The following is a 24,273-nucleotide window of genomic DNA, read 5'->3' as shown; positions in this document are numbered from 1 at the left end:
TTCTACGTCTGAGTGTGAACTTCAGGAATGGGGATTACCAACAAAAGTACGCTATTTCTTGTAGAAATCTCAATACTGGTATATGTAAGGAAAATATTTATTTTCGACTGATATATATATTTATATTCATAATGTAAAAATAGGGGAAAAGGAACTGGCCACCTACCCCATTATCTCCTCCTAGCTTAGTTGCCTTATGAGTGATGTTTTACAGATTCCAACCTGTTTTCGGGAGAGTTGTTTAAACAACAATGTAAAATCGGGTATATTCGAGAATGTTATATGCAACACAGATTTTACATACAATGACCCTGTTTATTTACAAATTTATTATACAGACTTCACAACATAACAATAGTAATTAATTTTCTTTTACCATTAACACGAAAAAAAAAAAATACAATATATTACATTTTCTTGAAAAGTGCGATCCAGTCTTCACAGATAATATTTGAAAAGTGTCCTCTTACGTATATTAAAGAATGTTTCACTGGAATAAATACAAACTTCATGTACTTTCACATTCTAAATGGTTACGTACAACTCTACAGAGTTAGCTAAAAACTTTATTTTGCTAAAGTTTTAAAAAGAAACAATATATAAAAGTATGAAGATAACAGCATCCACACCTGTAGAGTAATGGTTAGTGCGTCTGGCTGCGAAACCAGGTGACCCAGATTCAATTCCCGTTTGGAACAAGTTACCTGGTTGAGGTGTTTTTTCCGGGGTTTTCCCTCAACCCAATATGAACAAATTCTGGGTAACTTTCAGTGCTGAACCCTGGATTCATTTCACAGGCATTATCACCTTCATCTCATTCAGATACTAAATAACCTAAGATGTTGATAAAGTGTCGTAAAATAACCTATTAAAAAAAGATAGCAGCACCTCACACTCAGTCTTGAAAATAAATTTAACCTTATACAAACCCCTCTAACAACTGGGTATTTCAGTTCAAGCAGAGTTCCTCAAACTTTTCGAAAATTAAGGATCACTTTAAATAATAATTTTAAAAAATCCTGCAACACACTGTAAATTGGCAAGCTTTTCTAACAGCTGGTAAATACTGTAATTTCTTTTAAACCCTCACATAACACTTCGAGTTATTCGATATAAAAATATACCATGATAGTGAATTAAAGAGTTCAATGTATTATTATTCAAATCAGTAATAAATATTTTACTATATGACCCACTACACTACACCTTGACAATTAATAGTCCATCGTGGATGAAAATTTGAGAGTACTAAATCTGAGTCAACTAACCTACAGTTGAAATAAGAAACACTGACTTATTTATAATGTTCATAAACGAAGTTAGGATTGTACCTTTTATTTTGATATTTTACAGACAATGCTTTATTTTGATATTTTACAGACAATGCTAAGTTATTAATAAATTCTAATGGTGGTATTTTTTTTGCCATCTTGGACTTATATTTCAAAACAATTGCATGTGCTTGCAGGTACAACTGTCGCAATAACATAGTGTTACTGTCTCTGTTCATTCCTTATCTTGCATATTTTCATAAGTTATAAACTAATTTAATAAGATGTCCACATGTTATTCTAGACTTCAATTTCTGTACAATAAGATATTCTTGTTTTCAAAACTATCCAAATTAGAACTGCCGAAAGTAGAGTAATTTAATTGAAATATTATTCTTCCAATAAATCTGTTAATCTGGACAGATATTAAATTAGCATTTTCCATGAAATGTTATTGAAGGAAATAGAAAATACTGATACTCCATAAATACAAAATTTGAGAAACACTGCATTACACAACTTCATATTTCAGTTATGTAACAGAAAATTAATACCACTGCCCCCAATAATTGGAAACATATATACATCCTTTTATGAACACAAGCTTAACTGAATCACAAGAGAACTGAGGCAGGCTAACGTCCCCCTTTCTTGGCTAAGACTCACTGTCCCTTCCTCATTAACCAAGAACTTATCACAAGAGTCGAGCAAGAAAACAATGTTACCAAGCTATTCTGGCAGAAGAAGAGAAGACTGATGTTCTCGTGTTCTAACAGAAGAATCACAGTACTTTTCTAGCAGTATACGGACAACAAAGGGAGATTTCATTACTGGTGGGAATGCAAATATAATGTGATAACTCTTCTTTTGGAAAGTGACTGCAATATGTTGAAAGGACGCATGGAACAAGTGGTCCCCCACTACAGATCTTATTTCTTACAATGGATGACATCTATGTTGGATGACATCCCCCAGTCTTGAAGAGAAAACTATAATGTGTTAGGGAACATAGGAGAAATGAAACCACAATGAAAAAGGAATGAATAACCTGGAAGATTTTGAATATACTGCTGCATCTCCAAAATCCCCGATGTGTTTTTAAAAAGATTTTGCATGAGAAAGAAAAAAGCACTGTCACTTTGAATTTCCTTGATTTTCAAAACTATTTTCAATACAATTTAATCATTTTTCTTGTAATGATTGAAATTATACCGAAGTAGGTTTTAAAATCAAGGAAATTAAAAATAACAATGCTTTTTTTTTTCTACTACAAACTCTCTTTAAAATCACATGACGGACTTTGGAGGCACAGCAACGATATATTAAGTAGTGCCTTTTATATTTGAGAAGCCGTGGGGGGGTTAAACAAAATAAACCTCTGAAACTGAAGAATGACTTTATTAATATGGTGTTGAGCAACCATTTGCTTTCAAAACAGCTTCAATCCTTCTTGTAATTGATCCATACAAAGTATGAATTTTTTCTAGAGGTATTTTATACCACTCTTCATGAAGAACCGTTTCAAGCTCCTTAAGGGATGATGGAGGGGAAATCTTGCCCTCACTCTCCTTTCCAATTCATCTCATAATGGCTCAATAATGTTTAGGTCTGGAGATTGAGCTGGCCATGGAGGATGTTTAACTTCTCCTTCATGCTCTTCAAACCACTCTTTAACACATGTAGCAGTATGAACAGGGGCAGTGCCATCTTGAAAGACTGCACTGCCTGAAGGAAACAATGTTTGTACCATAGAGTGCACATGCTCTCCAAGAATGCCTTTGTAAACATCAGCAGTCACTTTGCCAGTCAGTGTGATGACAGGACCTACGGAATACCATGATAATGCAGCCCAAAGCATGACTGACTCCATCATGCTTAATAGTAGGAATTAAACAGTCAGGAACCTAAGCTTCTTTAGATGTTCTCCACATGTATACTCCGCCAGTGGTAGGGAAAAGTGTGAAATATGACTCATCAGACCATATCACATTTTTCTAGTCACAAGGTGTCCAGGTCTTATGTTCATGACACCTTGTTTTGCTTTGTTGCATTAGTCATTTCTAATTTGTGAAGCTTTTTCCTCACAGTTCTGGTAGAAACAGGTTGGCTGATATGTGTGTTCAGCTCTGCAGTCACTTCAGTTGCAGTAGTTCTATGGTTTCTTGTTACAATCCTCTTTAAGGCTCTCCTGTCTCTTTCGTTTAGCTTCTGTTTGCAGTCGGTTTCTTTTTGCAGAAGATGTTTTAACCTTAGAGAGTGTGCTTCTTGAAATCTTGAATAAATTAACAGTTTCAGTCACTGTAGCTCTTGCTAGCCGGGAACCAACAATTTGACCTCTTTGAAAGTCAGAAAGATCTTTCACTGTCTGCTTTTTCACACTTTCACTCCTGCAAAAATAAAAAAATAAAAAAATTAAAAAAAATAATGCTGGGAAGTAATTCCATTATGTACATACTTCGAAAGAAAAAACAAAAGAATGCATTCCTATAGTTTTAGATCAGCAGAGTTTCAATGTAAAACTCTTTGCAATTTGACTGCTGAAACTGCAAGCGAAAGATTAGAAATTCATTCGTATTACAAGCAAGCAGATTTCTTACCTTTCATGTCCACCATTTCCTCATTAATTGTCCATCTCAATGACTGAAACAAAATGTTCTGAACAAAGTTCAGCAAGCCCGTCCTTGCAGCAATGATAAGGAATCAAATCACAACAGAATTTCACGCATTTTTAAAAAACATTTACTCAGTCCAACTGATAGTGATAACTGTGGCATTCCACAAAAGTTTTGTAGTCTCTGAATCCTTACAGAGTCATAACAATTCTAACCCTACTCGTCGCCATTTGCAATTGTGTTATCGAAGTCATCTGCAATATCTTGGCTCGGATCTTCTTCGTCCTCAGCAGACACAGTCACATCATCTCCAAGGTCGTCCAACTCTGGCATCTTGACAAGCCCGTTCTCGTCAGCTTGTGACAAGATTCTACAGATTAAGGGGGATTCTACACCCAAGATATATTCACAGGTTTTCGGTTCTAGAAGATAGAGTGCAACTGCCCCTGGACTAGAGCTGCTCTCGAGGCATTTCAACTTCACCTGCAAACACAGAAGTTAGAAGTTTAACCCTTTGCTATTCATAGCATGCATTCAAGGGAATGCATCCGAAATAATTTTCACTTATACTGTTCGAATACATTCAGCATACTCAACCAAAAGGACAATTCTAACTGCAAAGAATGTTATTAAATGACTGATAGTGGGACACAGTGAAATAAGAACTAATAATTTGTGGTGATATTCATGGTACTTTGCTGGAAATAATATAATATGTTAAAATGTACTATGTATTGAGGCTGCCTTGGCTGCTTACTTAGCAGAGCACTGGCTTAATATGACTGTGGTTACAGGTTCGAATTCTTTGATGATGAGCCATATTTGTGATGGACAAAGCAAAGGTTCCTACGAGTGTTCTCCCATTTCCCTTGATAATTGCAATGTCACTCCCCACTTCAATATTCATTATCATAATTACAATAGCATTAATCAAAATGGTGTCAGTGTGACATAGTATTGTGACTATTACACAGATGACACCCATCAGTCGAGAAGACAATGTGCTTTTGGGGGTGGCGGCAAGGTGGAAGGGCTGTCTACTGATACTCCATTGGATTCTTAAGCTTACTTGGCTGAACTGACAGATGGCATCACATAGCTGAGTCACGATATCTACAAGAATGTGACCGTTTGAACTTCAACAAACATTCTTAAGCGAAGAAAAGATAAGACAATAGGCTCATTCAAGGCTGTAGTGCCCTCTTCTGTGTAAAAGAAGTGTGATCTGCCAGTATTCCTTTCCTGGATATTAACATCTGACGTAGTACAAACAATACAATTTATGAGGCAGAATTACAAATTAATCCTATCAATTTAGTTGCTGTTAACAGGAGTGTCACGATTTTATAAGATGCAATAACTATTAAAATAACAGTTCGTCATAAGTGGCGATTCCCTCTACCTCTAGTGTCCATGTCTCCTTTCTTCTCAGCTCTACATTTAAGAAAAAGGCTTTACTTTTATTTCCTCAGCAGGGCAATAGGTATCAGCTGTTCAGGTGTTGTCATATAAGCATGAACTGCGAGGCTTATTAATGGGTTGCTGTATCCAGAAAGAACACATGATTAGAATAAAATCCTGAAGCACAGACTTCATAAACTAGAAGAGATCACGAGATCATCTAGCATATAATCTATGAATAAGATTTATTAAGTGTCATAAGATATCAGTCGCTTATTAACATAAATCCGAGGTAGAAAATATACGAAAAAGAATTGTGAGTAGCTTCTGAAACTGATTAAGATTTCATAACTCCATCTTTTATACGAGGGTCATTTCATAAGTGATGGCAACTATATTATATCAAATTTACTAAAGATGTTATTAATTGGTCCAACAGAATAATATCTGTTATAGCGACAATATTTCTCCTCAAATATTAATTATATTATATCAGCCAATAAAGCTGCAGAAATAGAAATGCACTATATGCGATTGAAGATCACTGGAATGTGCTTCGCAATTTGAGTACCAAATTGAGTACTGGTACAGGAAGCAATGGGTAGGGGAAATTGAAAGATGCGTAAATAGAAATCATTGTTTTATTATGTACAAATGGAAACAAAGTACATTTCTCACAGCTAACACCCTTCAAAATAATTCCCCAAGGCTTCCACACATCTTTGCCAATGATGATGCAGCTGTTGAATACTATTGGCTGTGTGCAATTCGTCTATGTGTACCACCTCTCGTCAAAACGCTGTTAAGATGTCTTCCTGTTTTCAAATTGCTTCCCACGCAATGGCTTCTTCAATTGCGGAATGAGATCAGGCGAGTAGGAAGAATGTTCCAATGCACGATAACCCAATGCTTCTCGTAGCTCAGAATGACACTGACGAGCATTTCTGCCATGAAGAACTGCAATTTTCACATATGACCACTGTTCAACTTTACTTACATCCATCTTGGAGCACAGCCTCTAGCATACTAACTTTTGCGTGTGTTGTCAACTAGCCACCAATGCACACACATGCAATCTGGCAGTGGCATCCCCTACAGTATGCAACAAGTTTTCAAACATATATACTGAATTAGCCACTTTCGATTATTCGGATGATATAACATAGTTGCCATAACTTATGAAATGACCCTCATACGTAACAACTAGACAAAATGGGCTCAACATGACCAACTAATTTCAAATTTATATTCTATTCTATTCCTACAGTACATTAGAACAGTACATGTGCAATATACCGAACCTCTGTCTGTCTTGGACGACCTGTTTTGTCACATGGTGTGCCTCCAGAATAGAGATGAGTGATCTGCTTACGGCTGGCTAATGGTTTGGGTCGCTTGTGTGGGTTCTTTGCCAGCCATTCTAAGTGCTTCATCTTGTCAAACTTGCCTAGGTTGATTACCGATTTTGTGCCATCTTTCTCCACATGGTATTGATCCACACTGATCCCATAGCAGAACTGGTACTTCCACCAACCTGAGCCCTGGAATGGTGAGAAATAATGCAATCAAACTTTTAACAATGTAGCTACAATCTCTCTCTCTTTTTTGTTTTTGTTTTTTCATGTTCGTATTATCCGGAATTTCGGATTAGCAGGGTTCAGAATAGCGAGGTGCTACTGTACACCTGAATAATGGCTAAAACGTAGCAGAAATCAATTCAAGACAATAGTAGGCCTTCAAACAAACCATACGTATATAAAAAAGTATCTAGACAATATGGCAGTGTATAATGGCAACCTATGTATATACACTGCAGATTATGCAGCCAGGAGGAGGAAGCAACTCAACCATATTACTCAACTGTTTACCTTTAGCTTACAGGTAGCACAATTTATTCAGAAACACAACAGCAAAATCGAAACATTTTAGTTAATAGCTAGCCACAGACCTTGTTTTGTTCAGGATACTGAAATGGTGTGCTGCGTATACTTAAGAGTAAGCACAAAAAAGACTAAAATGCTGCACTACATCTGGAGATGGAAAGAAGACTAGCTGAGGGGGAGCTGGGAAATAAGAAGGAAATAAAAAATAAGCTACATGGCTATTTGAAAGTAATAAGATTATAATATCAGTAACAACAAACAGTTAAATGCTTTCAAAAAATGTGACTATGGTTTTTTTATGTACCATAAATCTCCAGTTTCAGTTATCAGACTGAATGAGCCATGATTGGAATCTATCTAGATATCGTCAATAACCAAAGAAACTGACCCCATTCAAGCAATTCTTTCCAGACAGGAAACTGATAACTGGTGATATATCTGAAATTGGCAAGTTCTCCGAATCAGCTGGAGATGTGAGGCTCATCTCATCGTGTTCTACAGAGGTTACTTCCACTGGATGAATCTCCACGCGAACCCGGTGATCTCCATCCTGAAAAACACAGGAAATATTTAATATTTTTTTGTCATATTTTGTAACATTTCAGAAAACAACTCAGCCCCTACTAGAAAATTTATTCACAAACTATAACAAAAATCCATGTTAGATTAAAATATGTATGTAAAATATCTCACATATCTCATAGGAACTTAATTACACATTATTTATTCACATGACAAACAAAGAGATAGGGATCGTAAAACAAAGAGAGAAAGTAGATGGGAGTTATGGTAGGATTAGTTCTGGAATTATATCATGCATTATTTATCCACTATCGTTCATTTAAATTCCAATCTTCACACATTTTACAAACAAACAAAAGTGATATTGTTAAAAAAAGAAGTGAATATTTTTAAGAATCTAAAAGTAACAAAATTAGTCAGGAGCAGCACCTTTTTTTGAAAGAATGCACCAATATAGAGTACGGACTTGTTTTAGATTGAAATAAACATTTCAATTACAATATAAACAAACTGATGAATTGAAACACACTCTAGATAAATTGAAGAACCACAAAACTCCAAGAGAAGATCCAATAAATTTAGAATTATTCAAGTATGCTAGTCAGAATTTTTTAACAACATTTTTCATATTCTTAAATTTATTTCAGAATGGAAAAGACATCCCAAAAAAACTGGATCAAATCAGTGATAATCCCCATTCACAAAACAGGTTTCCCCTTCTCCCTTCCTCACCTTCATCATCATCCTCATCCACCCCCTACACTACACTTACACGAACACTTACACATACACATACACTCATCCTAGTACACGACATAACTCTTCACAGACACACATCATGCATAACGTGGCCCGCTGAAGTGGTGTGCAACTTGAAAATGGGTCACAGTCCTGCCATCTATCCACAGTATGCGGAACCCAAATCAAGCAAGTGCAAAAAAAAAAAAAAAACATTTTATCGCCATACTTCAATTACAATACCACTTAAGGAGTTTTCAGACACACATGAGCACAAAACAAAAGTGTGATTACATTTTTATCGTGATATATCCTCAATTACAAACCACTTAAAGAGCTTTCAGGCACACATGAGTATAACACATTTACATTAACTTTAAGTTTCGTTTTAGGATCTAACACAATAAAATGGATCAACTGAAGTTTGGCCATCACACAAAGAGGGTTTCACGAAGTGATACCATCACTTACAGAGCTTATTTCTAGTCTTTATGAAATATTTCATGTGAATGTGGATCTGATATTTATAATGATGCTACAACTTGAATCTTAAGAAAATAGTAATTTTTCTTAACTCTGAGGAAGACGAGTGAATAGCAAAAGAAATACATGCAGAGGTACTATTTTATTAAATCATAAATACAGGTTTACAGTAAAGAACGCTTATTTTGATTAATTTCAAAATTACATGAGACTTGTCGAGTCCTCTTTCCATCCAGCCTCCAAATGTAAGCTGACATTATCTGTTGGCTTTCATGGCTCAGCTTAAGAGCAACAATTGTTCTTCATACATACTTATCATTTGGGTCACTGCACGAAATACATCTCCTAGTTCAGTAGATGAAAATTCTAATGGAAGTGACGAGAAATATAACTGTGTTCTGATGGCAGTTGGAAATTAGCTATAATTTCTTTGCGTTTGTATTTAATTTTAGTTCATTCATCTGTGTTTCTCAGTAAGTGACAAGATTTTTAACAAATTCAGGGAATATTAACTCGGGAATAGCTTGCTTTTATTTTGTTTCATGGATGACTCCTAATTTTTCGCGAAGTTTGTATTGATCAGTCTTAGTGTCTTTATTACTACTATTCGTTTTTTTTTCTTTAATTTCTTCCTTGAAACTTCTTTCGGTTTTGAGTGCATATTCATTAAGAAGAAGTTCACCGATATATAAGTTGAATTTCTTTGCAATAAATTTAATCATTACTATGGAGTAGTAACATTTTGGCTAACACAAAGAAAATAATAGTGAAGAGTGTAATGCCTTATGAAGCAGAAACTTTGACTAGCAATAGGGTACAAGAAGGAAAATTAAGAGCCACTAAAATGAACTTCTAGGGGAGATCAAGAAAGGAAAAGATAAGGAATATAATAATAAGACAGATAATGAATGTAGAGAAATACATACTGTAGTAGAAGTTGTAAATGAAAAAAGATTAGAATGGTATGAGCATGTTAAAATATGAGCATGTTAAAATAATGGAAGATAGAAAATAATGTGATGGGAGCCAGATGGAAGGAATAGAAAAAGACCTAATGAAAATTGGATGGACAGAGTAAGAAGAAATATGGAACTGAAACAACTACAAGATCCAGGTACCTTAGATAGGGAACAATGGAGGTGTATGTATCTAATGCTTACTCACTTCACTTTACGTGACTCTAGCAGCAGCAGCAGCAGCAGCAGCATCAGCATCAGCATCAGCATCAGCATCAGCATCAGCATCAGCATCAGCAGCAGCAGCAGCAGCAGCAGCAGCAGCAGCAGCAGCAGCAGCAGCAGCAGCAGCAGCAGCAATAATAATAATAATATCACTGATATTAAAAAAGAACTGACATTTATTTCTATTGGCTTTGTTCTTAAATCTGTTGCTGAAGCTATATTTTGCTTCCCTTCTGAAGAGTAGCCTGCAGTAGGTATGACATTGGGAAAGCTTTTATTTATTTCACATTGATTTCCTGAACATATGATGGCTCTAGCTATCTAAAATAGTTTGTTTTTATGATCTCAAGTTGTGTATTAAGAAAAAGTGTGTAGCCCCATGTACAGCAGAAATGGAACTTCTTAAACTGTAAATATTTTGTTATCTCTTTAAATGCTCGTGCAGTGAGAGGCGATAAATTAGGGTTAAACTTATTACTTCTACACGCAATATTTTTCAGAATTTAAAAAGAAAACAATTTGTTTATGGTAGCTAAAACCAGTTGGATCAGACACTGCACTCATTGATTGTTGGCAGTGTAGGAACATTCACTAATTCGTTGACATTTTGTAACTTAAATGCAGAAGAGAGATTAGAAAAAGCATTCCAGTCTACTCTTTTTCGTTTTTGACTCAACTTTTGGTGGTTCATTTACATGCTTTCTTTCACACCATGCTCTCGTTTGTTCAGCTCTTGATTTCGGCATATTTTCGAGCAAAAAACTTCTTAACAATAACATTTTAGTCGCTGGTTTAGATTGTATCACGTCACAACACTACATACAATTACACAATAATTTATGTAAATTGATGGAAAACTGGAAACATCAACAACTTCATTTACGTGATAACATAGCAATGTAGCAACAACATGCAAAGCCCTCTTGGAACGACCATCATAGAATTTTGTTTCACAGCATTTAACTTGTACCCTGCCTAAATAAGTTTCACTTCGAAAGGACTTACTAGTATCCTTTAAAATTTTTTCTGGATGTTTTGTTACTAGCACTTTTTATTGGTACACGGATAAAATATCTCATTCCATTTTTCCATTTTTTTATAACATTTGTTTTCATTAATGATTGAAACAGTACAACCACATCTTCTCTGGCTATGTTTTGTAAGACTGCATAAGTGCAGACTATCTTAATGTGTGGTTCATTATTTGAAATATTAGCCCTATGTAGATAGGAACTTATAAATTTAAAATTATTTCAGGAATAAAATCCATAAGTGCTGGTATAACTTCGTGAATCACCCTACATACAAATGCTCATTAAATCCTGATTCTCTAGTCCACAGTCTAGCACCTGGTAAAATCCTCATTAGTTGATGTGCATGGAGTATATACAGGCAGAACTTACTATAAGATTGGAGATGAGAAAGGAGACCAAGAGTCAGCCTAGAAAGTTGCCCAAGGTTTGTCATGCATTTTATTACTCAGAGAACAAATTTGATCAGATGGATGGAAACAATAGAAATAACTGTGATCTGGAAAGAAAGGCACAAGCTCTATCAAGAATAAATATATTTAACAACAGCGATTCATGGTGCACGTTTTCTTTCTTGATGTATGAAGTTCTCGTAAGTTTATTCTCTGTTAGCACAACAAGTTAATGTGAAACACCTGAACCACAGCCACAGCCAAGCAAAGATTCTGTCAGACCAAACAAGAAGAGATGTTAGTGGGAACTGCAGTTAGTAGAAACAACAAGTAATTCCCTCTAAAACTGTGGATAACAAACCTGGCCCTCTCCATTCTTGTCTATGGAGAAAACTGCATAAACCTTCTGCAGCTTTTCATCCTGTATAAAAACAGCATTAATTAATAGCAAATAAAATAACGGACACTGTGTCCAAGCTAGTCTAACATTAATACCATACATAATACAGAACAAACGTGAAGGTTATATTAGTCAAAGTAAAATTAATTGGGCCTTGTAGATATTTAGAAGCATTCCATTTCATTTCTACCAGGTTCTATTTTTTTCTATATGTCTTAATCTTAATCTCTTTTGTTTGAAACCTGCTTATATAATTTTTCATTTAAATTTTATTGTGAGCTATTCTGTGTCGCAAGGCAAACCCAAAATATTGGGTCAGACTAATAAATTAAATTATAGTAAATTCTACAAATTAAAACTTATAATACACTTCGTAACACACAATAGATAAGATAGTACGTTCTTTAAAACATGGCATCTTTCATGCTGCAACTGTCACAAGTTTACCACTAAGACATAAACCTGAAGCTATAAATGAGAATAAAATATAGAATTTGAAGTGCTCGAAATCCAGATTCAAATGTTTGAGAATCTAGGTAGAATTTATTATAGACATTGGGCATTATAGATATAGATATATTGGATATATATTAGATATATTATAGATACAAAGATATTGGACCAGGTTTTCTTGGGTTACTCTCATTTCCCGACATTATTCCATATTTTTCGATAATTCCGAGAGTGAAGTACAGGGCAAGTAATCAATGAATCTCCTTGAAATTGATGCCAATACATTCAGAGAAAGAGAAGAAAAAAATATGGAGATGAGAAAAAGAAGAAGAAAATGAAAGAAGGATTAAAGGGGAGAAATGAAAGGATAATGGAAGAGAAGCGAGAGAGAGAGAAAGAGGGAGGAGAATTTTAATGTATGATTTTTTCTTAAAAGCAGTAAATGCAATACAGATATAGTTTTTGAAAACACAATTTTGTACGAAATTAAACGACTCCTGAATGAATAACTGCTAAAGTGATTATTGTACACTGAATCAACAACCTGCTTCGCTCTATGATATGATTTTACATTACAAATCACCAGAGCAATGTGAGAAATCTAATTTGTGACATTCCTTAACATTTGGTATAACATCCATATAATAAAATAAATTATTATATAGGAGAGCTTAGAGTGAAGTGATTCAGTGACTGAGCTAATTTATACAGAATGGATGGTAACCTCTGCACCAAAATGAAACTGGTAATAGATCATGAGAAGAGATTTGAAAAATCTAAATAAGTTATTCTCTAACATTTACTATTTTAGAGTAAATCATTATATTTCGATAAAGCATTTGGCAACATCACGGCTGCTGCAATAACTCTAAGCAAGCATGGCCTGTACTCCTTACCTTCCCCTCTCTTCTGCTGTACTCAATAACATGTGACGTGCAGTGCATTGCAAGATTTATTTCAACGATTTTCACTATTATTCAATTTAAATTCATGGCTAAACAATTTAATTTGCAAAAAAAGATTCAAGACATTAACTGTTCAGATTATTTTTACCTATCTGCTTGTATAGCACTCAGCCACTTCTCTCGGGACATTACCACAATAGAATGCTGCAAACATTAGACAAAGACTGTTTTTCCTGCTTAATGGTGCTTCATCGAAGAAGAAGAGTAATAAAAGTTTTGTTATATTTAACATGTAGAATCACCTCTTAATTTTGGTGCAGGGGTTACCATCCACCTTGTATAAGCAATTTTAATTAAAATGTCATTTGCATTGGAATATAAAACTTGCATATTTTTCATACAATGTGTGGTAACTCAAAAATATCTTCTTCCAATGATCTTTCATTTGGAAACCTTTAGCCCATTTAGAAAGATATCATGTTCCTCTGTTGTTTTATTGGCTCCACTTTTTGCAGAAAATAAATGTTCTTTGATTTTTGGTATATTGGGCCATGACTTCTTGTTATGAGATTCCTATTGTTAAATATTAATGCTTTCTTTTGAGAAGATTATGATGGATTTTCTGTTTATTCACCATATTGTACAGGCAGTTTTTCCTGAAAACATCAGGAGTGTTTTTCATTAAGTTTCAGTTTTTTAAATATTAAAAAGTAACATTGTTACAATCTGTTTACATTTATAATCAAGGACAACACTTCATTAATTCACATATTTTCTTACTTATCTACTTCTCAAGAATGAAGTTATTATTTATAAAACAGTTCTCAATGAGCAAGCAACCGAGTAAGACGTGATTGACCGCGAGCCTGCTAACTTAGCAAAGTGCAGTAGTATACGGAAGCCGTTTCATAGTGATTAATAAGCGAGGTGAAAGCAGTGGCGTATACTGGTTAAAGGGTTTGGGCTACTGCTGACCCTATTATTACACAAAATATATCTAACAATTACTTTAATTTTAATTACTATGGTAAAACTAATAATACAAAATTATTACATTATGTTATATTATAAACTTTTTCTTTTGTAATTTCCTTGGGCTACTGCCGGTAGCCCCGGTAGCCCGCAAAATACGCCCCTGGGTGAAAGATCTGTGGAGAATGGATACCACGAGTCTAAAGGCGACCATCGATGGTATTAACAAAAAATTGGAAGATCTACAAAAGGAAAACAATATATTAAAAAAGAAGGTGAAATACTTAGAAGAAGAGAAAAGGAGGAACAACTTAATTTTCTTTGGTATTGAAGAACAGGTGAAAGAACATTCTATGGACACGTATGAAGTGATAGTAAATGTGTGCTGGGAATGGTTAGGCATTGACATTGGGAATGGTCAAGTGAAAGAGGTGTACAGAATGGAACATGGGGAAAATAGGCCCATATTGGTCCGACTAGCAAACCGGGTGATTAAAGAGAAAATCATGGATTGTAAGAAAGCATTGAAAGACTCGAGCATTAGTATAGATGAAGATTTTGAATACGAGGTGAGGTGTAGAAGGAAGGTGTTAGTGCCGTTTATGAAATCAGCTAGGAATAATGGACATTATGCAAAATTAATTAAGGACAAATTGAAAATTAACGGGGAGTTATTTGATGTTGAATTTTGTTTGGAAAACTTGAATGTGTCGGAAAATGGAGAGAATATTGACGAAAGTAAAAGATTAGAGATAAAGGAGAGAGTTAGAAAGATTGTTAATAATAGTGGAATAAATAGAAAAGGTAAAGTTGCGGAAGACATGTGGGCAGTGACTCAGGTGATTGTGAGGGAAGAATGTCGAAAGAATCCATCGTCACCAAATTCCACTCAGGCGGTGAACCCTAAGGCAACAGCTGCACCATCTAGTAGACGACCAGTAATGACGTCACCCCAAGGCCAAGCCAGCGGAACAAGCATAGTATCAGATGGCAACAGAGTTGGAGAAAGGCAGAAGGAGAGAGAGAGAGAGAGGAATGCTGAACCAACGAAGGAAGAGACTGGTCAACAAGGAAGTGAAATAAGTGCGGGGAATAGAAGGGGAAGTAATGAGTGTGTAAAGCATGCCAGGAGCGCGAAAAGAGGGGGCAATAGAGGAGAAAAACCTGTCTATAATCTGAAGAAATGGTGCATCAGTGGGTTGAAATAATAGTAGATTCAGCTAGATAATGGATAAATAGAAGTGAACTGTTGTACGTGTACAGTGTTAAATAGTGTTATAAATAAAGTGAAAGCAATGTTGCTAGGATACGAGCGATAATGTGTTGTGTGAGAAGAGTTTAGACAGTGAATATGGTAATAGTTCAAGTTTTTAGTGAAATAGTCAACAAGGGTTATGTCTTATATATTAAATAAGTTATATGTATTGCTATTTAAAGTATTTAGTTAGTATGAAGGTAGGAATGATTTTTAAGGGAACTGAGAATAAGAGAAGGGAAGTAGAATAGTAGTGGATAAAGTAAAAGGATGGTCAAGTGAAAGTGCAAAGACATAGCAAGAACAGGCTTCAAGTGTTAAAATACGTCTTGTTTGAAGTTGTAAATAGTGCAAGTAAGGGAATGCTGGCCTGAATACAGAAATGTGAAGGGCCAGCAGGACCGAGGATTTTGAGAAATATATATCATATCATATTTATAAAACAGTTCGACTGAGTTATAACTGACCTTTCTTATGGATTTTCCAAGTATTGATATATTATTCATGATACTGAACTTGAACTGCTGCTTTTAGCGATGTTTTATCATTCTTATACTTTTATCTATTATCTAATTGAGAAGATTTCTAATTTTCTATTACAGGTACTTAAAATTGTATTAGATTTCTGATTTGGTTACTGGAAGCTAGTGAAATTTGAACATAATAATTAGTATCAGTATTAATATTAATATATAATAGTTATTTTATGTGTTGTGGTTATTATTCAAGACTATAGTCGAGTAAGTGTAAACAAATATAACATACTTGGGTGTGATAATGCAGGTGGGTAATAGATAGAAATACCATTTGACATTTTAATGAATTTCTTTCGTGTTTAGATTTTTATTACAATAATGTAAAAAAAGAGAAAAAGCATGGCAGCGACTCCACTCAGAAAGTGTAAAGCATGCTGCGAGAGTGGGCATAACTTCCCCTACTGGTGTTCTGTTCTTTCAGATTTAACCAAAAGAAGATAATGAAGAAAGAATTATGCTCATGGAGACAGCAATTATAGGTTAACTAGAATAGTGAAATTATTAGGAGTAAGTATTCTTAAGCATACATTTGATGGTGATATTCGGTTTTCGGAGTTAGTACTAATACTTTCATGTGGTCAAACAAAATACATTTTTAGGTTAGGTCTCGTGAATCAATTGTTTAGTCAAACCAATGAATTTCATGTTGTCAGACAAAATACCTAACATGTTGATCCCTTTCTCGTATAGTTTGCCTACGAAAATATGTTACAAATTATTGAATTATTTAGAATAACCTTCCAACATAAAGGTAAAGTACGGTAAGTAAATAAGTCATTAGTACATAGGATCATGTGATATCTGGTAACAGTTGGCAACTCTAACAAAATGGCAATATTTGCTGTTCAGGAACTGTTCTTACATGACCCTCACTATACCTGTGGACAATCTTACTTGTTACCTACATACAGGAGGACTGCCAATAAGACTCGGCCCATTATTTCTTTCTGGTACTATACATTCAGTGCATGTATAAGATCTCTTTGTTCATAAATAGAGACAAATTTTTATATATATCTTGCAATCTTGTAATATTAGAATACTTGTATCAGATCCCTGACTACATTTATAAAATCAAACATCTAATTTAAGGAAATTAATGATCACTGGGTTGTCATATACAATTATAAAGTTGTATTTGATTCGCAATAATAATAACAATAATGATGCTAATAATAATTGTTTTATTGAGATTCATGAAATGATCAAAGGACATTGTTTTATGGTACTTGCAGAATCCAGAGCATTTTCAAGACAAAATTCTATTGTCCAGGCTGTGTTCTTGGCAAGAGAAGTCACCATCGTGGAGGCCCCTAACAGGAAAAGTGGGAACATGGCAATTCAAAATCTACACCCAAGGCTCAACATTCCAGTTTATCATCATGGTACCTGATGTCACTGTCCCATAGTCTTCTGTACATAATGGTCATTTTTAATGCATATTTAAGATTTTGATATGCTGAAAATTTGATGTAAATTAAGACAGCCAAGAGAGCCAATATACCACAATAAATCATCCGAAGTAGTTTCAATTACTGTGGGTCATCTTCCACAAATCTCTCGAAAATTCATTTACAAGGGCGAACCCAGAAGTAATGCACAATTCGCGTGCACTCCCATACCCATGGATTTGCGTGGTTGTTATTTATTGCGTGAATAGTGTTATTCTGAACGATTCTGTGCAAATTCAATTAAATTGCTTAAAAACTTTTTGTGTGTAAGTGATTGAAATGGATGACGAAAACCAGTCAGGTCAAAGATCATTAACTGAAATGGAAAATTTACGTGTATGTATGAATTGCTTCTAGAGAAGTGTGTAGTGACTCTACAGCAGATCGTAGCACCATTTTCTGATGTCTCGACGTGTCTGTGAAGGTCATATTGATACAGAAGACAACCAGAAGACTGAAATTAACACTGGACTTCAGTATAGAGGTAATTGTTGTCAATGTTTTGGAAGAAGACAGACGGATGACATGTACAGACATAGCCTGTAGGAAACTGCGCCCAAAAATTCGCCAGAACCAATTATAGGCCTTGGAGTCTGATGTATTGCTTCTCTGAGATAATGTGAGACTGCAAATCGCTGAGCCAGTGAATGCCATATGACTGATTACAAGTGGGAAGCACTCCCTCAGCTGCCTACAGTCCGTGATCTTTTCCCGAAAATGGAAAAATTCACTTTGAGGTCAACTTTTTGCAATGCTAAAGGTCCTGGATACAGCTGTGACCCAATACATTCAAGATCTAAACTTCAAAGGAGAATTAAGAGGCATCCAAAAGCTAGCACAACATTGGAAAGCAGTCATAACACTCCAAGGGGACTATTATGAATGATCTTGAGGTGAGTGGATTGAAAAAATAAAATGTGTGCCAATGACGTAAGTCTGTGCATTACTTCTGGGACCATCCTTGTATCTTCTAACATTCTATCTTTATCAATTACTTCTCAATTTCTTCTTTTACTTCCTCTTGTCTAATTTTTTTATATGCAAAAAGTTATGTTTCATTTAGCATATTCAAGTCAAACTGAAAACTGCTGAAATTTGCACAAATCCTTGGAATAGAAAAGTGATTTTGAAGAATGAAAATGAACTTTAACAAAAGCCAATATGGTCTCATTTTGCTTTTGACTTAGCTCATTCTCACCAAACCACTCACTTGAAGCAAAATGCATTCATGCCAGGGCAGAGTAAAACTGAACAAATAGATTATACAACAACAGTAACAAAAACATATATTACAAGAGTTGTGTAGGAACAAGCATAAGATACTTGGTCACATTGGCTGTGATTCTTACTGTGATTTTTTGATGCCGCAGTTTCAGGCTTTCTGCTTCCATTGCGATCAGATTTTTTGGTTTTTTTGGTGACCCTTCCACAGGATGACAGTTGATTATGTTTTCCCCTGATTCTTGAGGTCTGTGAAAAGAGAGCACAAAGTGACGACACAAGAAAGAATGACTGAGACTCAAATTAAACAACTTTGCACCTGTAATCATTAAATGAAGCTCTTTATAGTCCACCAGTAAAATCTTCATTATGTACTCATAATATCAGAATTTGTCACTTATTGAATTTGTGCCAAAATCGTCCATACATTAACATTTTATTTTACATAATAATGTTTAGTGGCTTCCATCAGGATGAAAAAACATGACAATGATAATGATGATGATGATGATGATGATGATGATGATGATGATACTCTGTGGATATCACGGACTCATATCAGTTAATTACTGGACAGCCACATGATGTAATAGGATGTGGAAGAATAAAAAAGAAAGAAACAATACTCGTCCATGTTTCTAACACAGGAGGTACCAAATTCGGCTTTATAGGTGTCCCCAACCGAAACATGAAATTTTCACAATGACAGACTAGTAGGTTACAGGAAAACATAACAACCACGTCAAGTGAACATTAGGAATCGATAGTGCCTGTTATCTGAACTGTACTTGTATCTGGGGTGCTTGCAGAGCAGGGGTGACAGCACGATGACCTCATATTCGCAGGTTGACGTTTCCTTGAGTGAGAAGATATCATGCTTGCCATGACTGTAGCAAACATACAGCACTTTGGTGAGCCGTGGCTTGCCATTCAGGTCACATAGTGTGCCATCACTCATGTTCACCTGTAGATAAGGCATATTCAACCCATCGATTTTCTTCATTGGCACATCATCAGATGCCTTTAAGTCCTTGTCGTGCTCTTGACGACTCAGTTCGTCATCTGTCAACAAGTACGCAAGATTTCAGACAAAATTCTCCCACCCAAAAAATTTGTTCATAATTCAAGCAAGAAATGCTTGTTAAGATCTACTTTCTTTGTCAATGATGTAGTAGTAGTAGTATTTATTTATTTAACCTGGTAGAGATAAGGCCGTCAGGCCTTCTCTGCCCCTCTACCAGGGGATTACAACTATAATATGAACAATAAAATTACAATTACAATTACAATAAAAATTAAAGTACGACAATGTAGTAAATATAAATATGAAAACCTGCAGAGACATCTGTCCACAAAGTATTAAATTTGTGATAATGGAGACAACTAACCAGCAATTTTGTCTGGATCAAGATTCTTCCATATATCATAAATCTACAGTACAGAACTTCTAATTTTATTTCCCTTCCCATACTGTCCTTAAAAATCCATTACTCTCAGCTGGGTTTGGAACTGAACACTTCGAATCCAAAGACAACATTGTAAAACTAAACACTGAGAATAACAACCTTCACATGAAATTGAAGGTGTCAGGAACTGAGGCATTCCCTGGAATAACATATGTTACATCATTTTTCTGTTTTCAACATATCTATATTGAATCCTTAATAACACATCTCCCTCCTAACAATATTATTATTTTTCTCCAACAAATACAGCACCCTCTAGAAATATCTCAATGTCCTCTGCACAATGCTATCGTTCCAGATCTAAAATGTTTGATGCTCTGTACCTCAAATTCAAAATTTTGTAGTTATGTTATTGTTCTAAAGAATGCCTCCACTTAGATCCCTGCTGAATATCACTCCAATCTTATATTTGAAAATCTACTTTTAAACTGCTTGTTTTGTGTTCCATGTTTTTTTTTTAAATAATAATCTTTCTGTGTATTTTTGATTCCCTTTAATTCCGCTCACAACTATTTCTACTTTCTTAGAATTCGAACAGCTGTAGCTCCTTAAATACTAATCACCAGACCTATGTTCATATATAACTCTCTTTGCTCAAAATAACCTATAGAACTGATTCCCAAAGCACAGATCAGAGTTATCACCCTGCATATAAACAGTTTTTATTAAGATGAGGTGTAGACTGACTTTTTTCATTACTGGTGATGAAAAAAAAAAAATCACGTTTCGAAGAGTAGCTCTATCTTCGTCTTCAGGTGATCAAAAAATAGAGTAAGAAGAGGTTCACGAAAAATGGAAAGCAATATTGCCATAAATGAATATCTTTTTTGAACGTCACGTGAAAATAATTAACACTTAGTTGACACACATGATACTTGACTTACTGAGTTTGGCGAACTGTGTTTTGTTCCACTTGCCCAGATAGTACTCTTGCAGCTTCATCTTCTTGCCCTCACGCTCCTCATGGTACTGCCGCACATATCGTCCATGACACAGCTCATATGTCCAATATGATTCTAACTGGTGAAGGAACAATCAAGTTGTAGTTTTTAGCCTAATAATAACCAGACTATTAATGAGATTCATTAATATGTCACATCAACAGACGTGTATACGTCACCAAACATCGTAATGATGAAGATAACCAGACTATTGTAATTTGAGAAACAACAAAGTTGTTTTTACTCATAATTCCATTTCAAACATGGAAAAAACAATTTCATGGTGTTTCCTGTATATTTTGCTGCTACTGCCCATTTTTGCTGGTTAATTTTTACTTACGAGATTTTATAATATAGTATGTGATTGAGAGTTTCATTTTCAGTTTAACAAATACTGCATAGTAAACTGTTATTATGTTTTAATGAAATTGTGTTTTTTTATGTAAGTAAAGCCTAGGAGTGCAATAAGAGTTTAGTGAATTCATCACTTTGCTTTTCTTCCTTTGAGAACTAACCTACTGTAGCATTCCAATTACAGATTTTTGATTGATTGATTTCACGAGGGCTGGATCTAGGATTGATCCTTGCACTTAAGACGTTAGGTCTATATGCGATGACTGTCTAAGTTCGATGGATGGTCTGGAGAGCTTGGAGTTCCAAGCCTTTAGAACCTAGGTCAAAATTGGAAACCGTACAACCCCAGACATCATCCCAACCTATTTTCACTATTACAGTTGATTGATGAAATGAGGGGTAAGTGAAGAGTGTTGGTGGAAAGAGGGAAATGGGAGTACCCCGAGAAAAACTTCGTCTGTTGAATTCTAGAAATAGTACAACATATTACAAATTCCATCCAGACCTGATTGGGAATTGAACCCGGGCCATCTGGACGAAAGGCCAGCATGCTAGCACAATAGTCACAGATGCGGTGAATAAGGACTTTGTATTAGCAGAAAATACTGATACTTAGAAAGGGTTTTTTGTCATGTGGTCAGCATGGCGAAAAACAAAACAAAGGATTACAAGCAGTCTCCATGGAAGACGTCACATAATGGAAATTAAATTTGGGTTAACTAGGTCTCAACAATTTGGCTGAGCCCAGTGGTAGACTATTTACTTTTCCATTTTACTACTTGCGTGTATGTTACTCACTCTGTACGAACAAGAAGACTGGGTGAACAATGGTGCCAAGAGCTCTAATGGATTTGGTCCATTGTAGGTGTCAATAGAATCCTGGAAATAGTACAATGTATTACAAATAATACCAGTATCGTTAAAATTTTCTTTTACTTATTACTTACTCACTGTATCAACTATAAAGAGAAAAGTAATGTAAGAGTACAAAAATCTAAACAAGTTCCTTGCATCTATCATATTTAGATGAAGTTTGGCATGAAGTAATTATGTACAGCAATTTTTCCTATATTTAGGTAGATTCAACCAGGAATATTACACATGAAATATAATTGATTTTACTAGAAAAACAGTAAATTGACTAATGAAATACATATTCAAAAGAGATAGCAGTGATGTTAGCATGAGGTCAATATATTTGCTAAAAGCCATTTTCTTAAATGAAATCTACCTGCTCTTGGGTCGACCTTACAGATGTGGGGCTATGACTGCAATGTCAGTGAGCAATAAACGAGTTTCCTCTTCCGTTTTTAAAGAAGGAATTAACTAGTGGCGAAGCTAAGCTATAAATGCTCGTAGGCTGAAAAAATCTGCTTACCTATAATTTTTTTATAGAGCAGATGTTTCTCAGCTTTTCTATCGAAGCTGTTAACTTGAATTTATTGGAAGCAAAGTCGTTACTGGATTACTGGATTATGCAACAAAGTAGGCGACGCGACGTTTGGATCCTGTGCACAGTATAGAGAACATACTGTGTCCTGTGTCTCAACTCTTACATTCATTATCGAGGAACTCTAGCGTGTGCTCGATTACACTAATCTCTAACGCTTGAAATTTGAACTAAACCCTGACGGAGCATATGCACACAGAAAAACAAAACAGCAAAATTCGCTCAGTATCCAGTCTACGTAATCCCTATTCGCTAGTTCCACTGTCACTGGTTTCATATTCCCTACGTATTGAGCTTCGTGACTGAATGTACTAGACTGTGCCAATATCTTATGTAACAGCATTACTACTACTACTAATTCTGACGATGCCATTGAATTCATTATAATTCTTAAGGCTTAATAAATATCGGTAACTGTGTAGAAAACGTTGGTCGATAATGGCGAACTTCATTGAGAATTAGTGAGAGGTTAGATTTGGTCTGTTCAGGTTTTTGGTATAACTGTCGAAAACGTACAGTATACAAGGTAAACCAAAACTAACCCGTTGCTAATCCTGATCACAAAATTAAATATGAAACTCTCACCTTTTCTTTCTCTTGAAAATGTGGTAATAAACATTTGTATCGTTCATTATTTTCAGTTGTAACTACTAAAGGTTCAGCATCTGATGTGTCCTGCAACAATGAAACCAATCAACTTATCTATATTATCATAAAATTAAAGCTTGACTTTCAAGAGGCCCCAGTTTTTTGAGCCTTGAGGACGGAACGGTCTAAGATAAGTAGAATACTAATCCCTGATGACTTTCAACCGGCAGCAAGAAAATACGTGTGTGAACTGTAAGATGACAGCTATTTACTCTGTAGTTTCGATTTATTTTTGATAATCGTACGATACAACGTTGATTAAAATCACTGGAGCTACTATTAATATATTTGACAAAACTTAAAAAAAATTCCAAAAAGCTAAAAGTGGTTACTTACGAGTAATTCATTTCCACTTCTTCCAGGCCAATTAATTTTGAAGAGAACTGTGTCATCAAATCCTTTAACATCAGTTCCTTGTATAAGTATACCAATATTAAAAATACAATTCCAAATTAACAGAAGTAAATAATAATCTCCTTTGGGTACCATTTTAAGCCTTACATTACTATTCCACAGAAACCTGCTAAAAATATGGTATGTAAAACAAAGAACAATATTATAGACCTAATACTTTTTCTTCTTTCTTTCTGGCTGTATTGGACTCAATTTTCGCTTCTGCTACAAGCAACAAAATCCAACCAATCACAAACAGCCACTCGGGTCTCTCCTGACAACTACACGTCAGTCTGCGCTATCTACATAATCCC

The 24,273-nt window shown here is 35.1% G+C and overlaps 1 protein-coding gene across 2 annotated transcripts; it reads right to left on the bottom strand.

Annotated features, from left to right (window-relative positions):
• Positions 1 to 294: 294 nt before the first annotated feature.
• On the bottom strand, positions 295 to 24,273 carry LOC138706416 (endoplasmic reticulum lectin 1). 2 transcript variants are annotated; one of them, XM_069835697.1, is made up of 11 exons: positions 23,903 to 24,273; positions 23,504 to 23,593; positions 22,267 to 22,347; positions 21,058 to 21,193; positions 19,496 to 19,769; positions 18,836 to 18,956; positions 11,876 to 11,935; positions 7,556 to 7,717; positions 6,586 to 6,825; positions 3,869 to 4,366; positions 295 to 3,658 (listed from the first exon to the last, which is right to left on the bottom strand). In XM_069835697.1, the coding sequence occupies exons 1-10, from the start codon at positions 24,053 to 24,055 to the stop codon at positions 4,100 to 4,102; spliced, it is 1,584 nt and encodes a 527-aa protein (XP_069691798.1). In that variant the 5' UTR covers positions 24,056 to 24,273; the 3' UTR covers positions 295 to 3,658; positions 3,869 to 4,099. The 2 variants fall into 2 exon arrangements, with proteins under 2 accessions (XP_069691798.1, XP_069691799.1); XM_069835698.1 differs by lacking the exon at positions 11,876 to 11,935.

The sequence above is a fragment of the Periplaneta americana genome, chromosome 9 (assembly GCF_040183065.1).
Source record: "Periplaneta americana isolate PAMFEO1 chromosome 9, P.americana_PAMFEO1_priV1, whole genome shotgun sequence".
Classification (NCBI taxonomy): domain Eukaryota; kingdom Metazoa; phylum Arthropoda; class Insecta; order Blattodea; family Blattidae; genus Periplaneta; species Periplaneta americana.
The sequence above is the reverse complement of the archived record's forward strand: the minus strand, read 5'-3'. Positions and strand labels throughout refer to the sequence as shown.

Coding starts and splice junctions, on each gene's coding strand:
- LOC138706416 (XM_069835697.1), bottom strand. CDS start 24,055: ATGGTACCCAAAGGAGATTATTATTTACTTCTGTTAATTTGGAATTGT. Junction 19,770..21,057: donor AACACAGTTCGCCAAACTCA/GTAAGTCAAGTA, acceptor ACTTGTTGACAG/ATGACGAACTGAGTCGTCAA. Junction 11,936..18,835: donor TGCGGCATCAAAAAATCACA/GTAAGAATCACA, acceptor GTTTTTATACAG/GATGAAAAGCTGCAGAAGGT.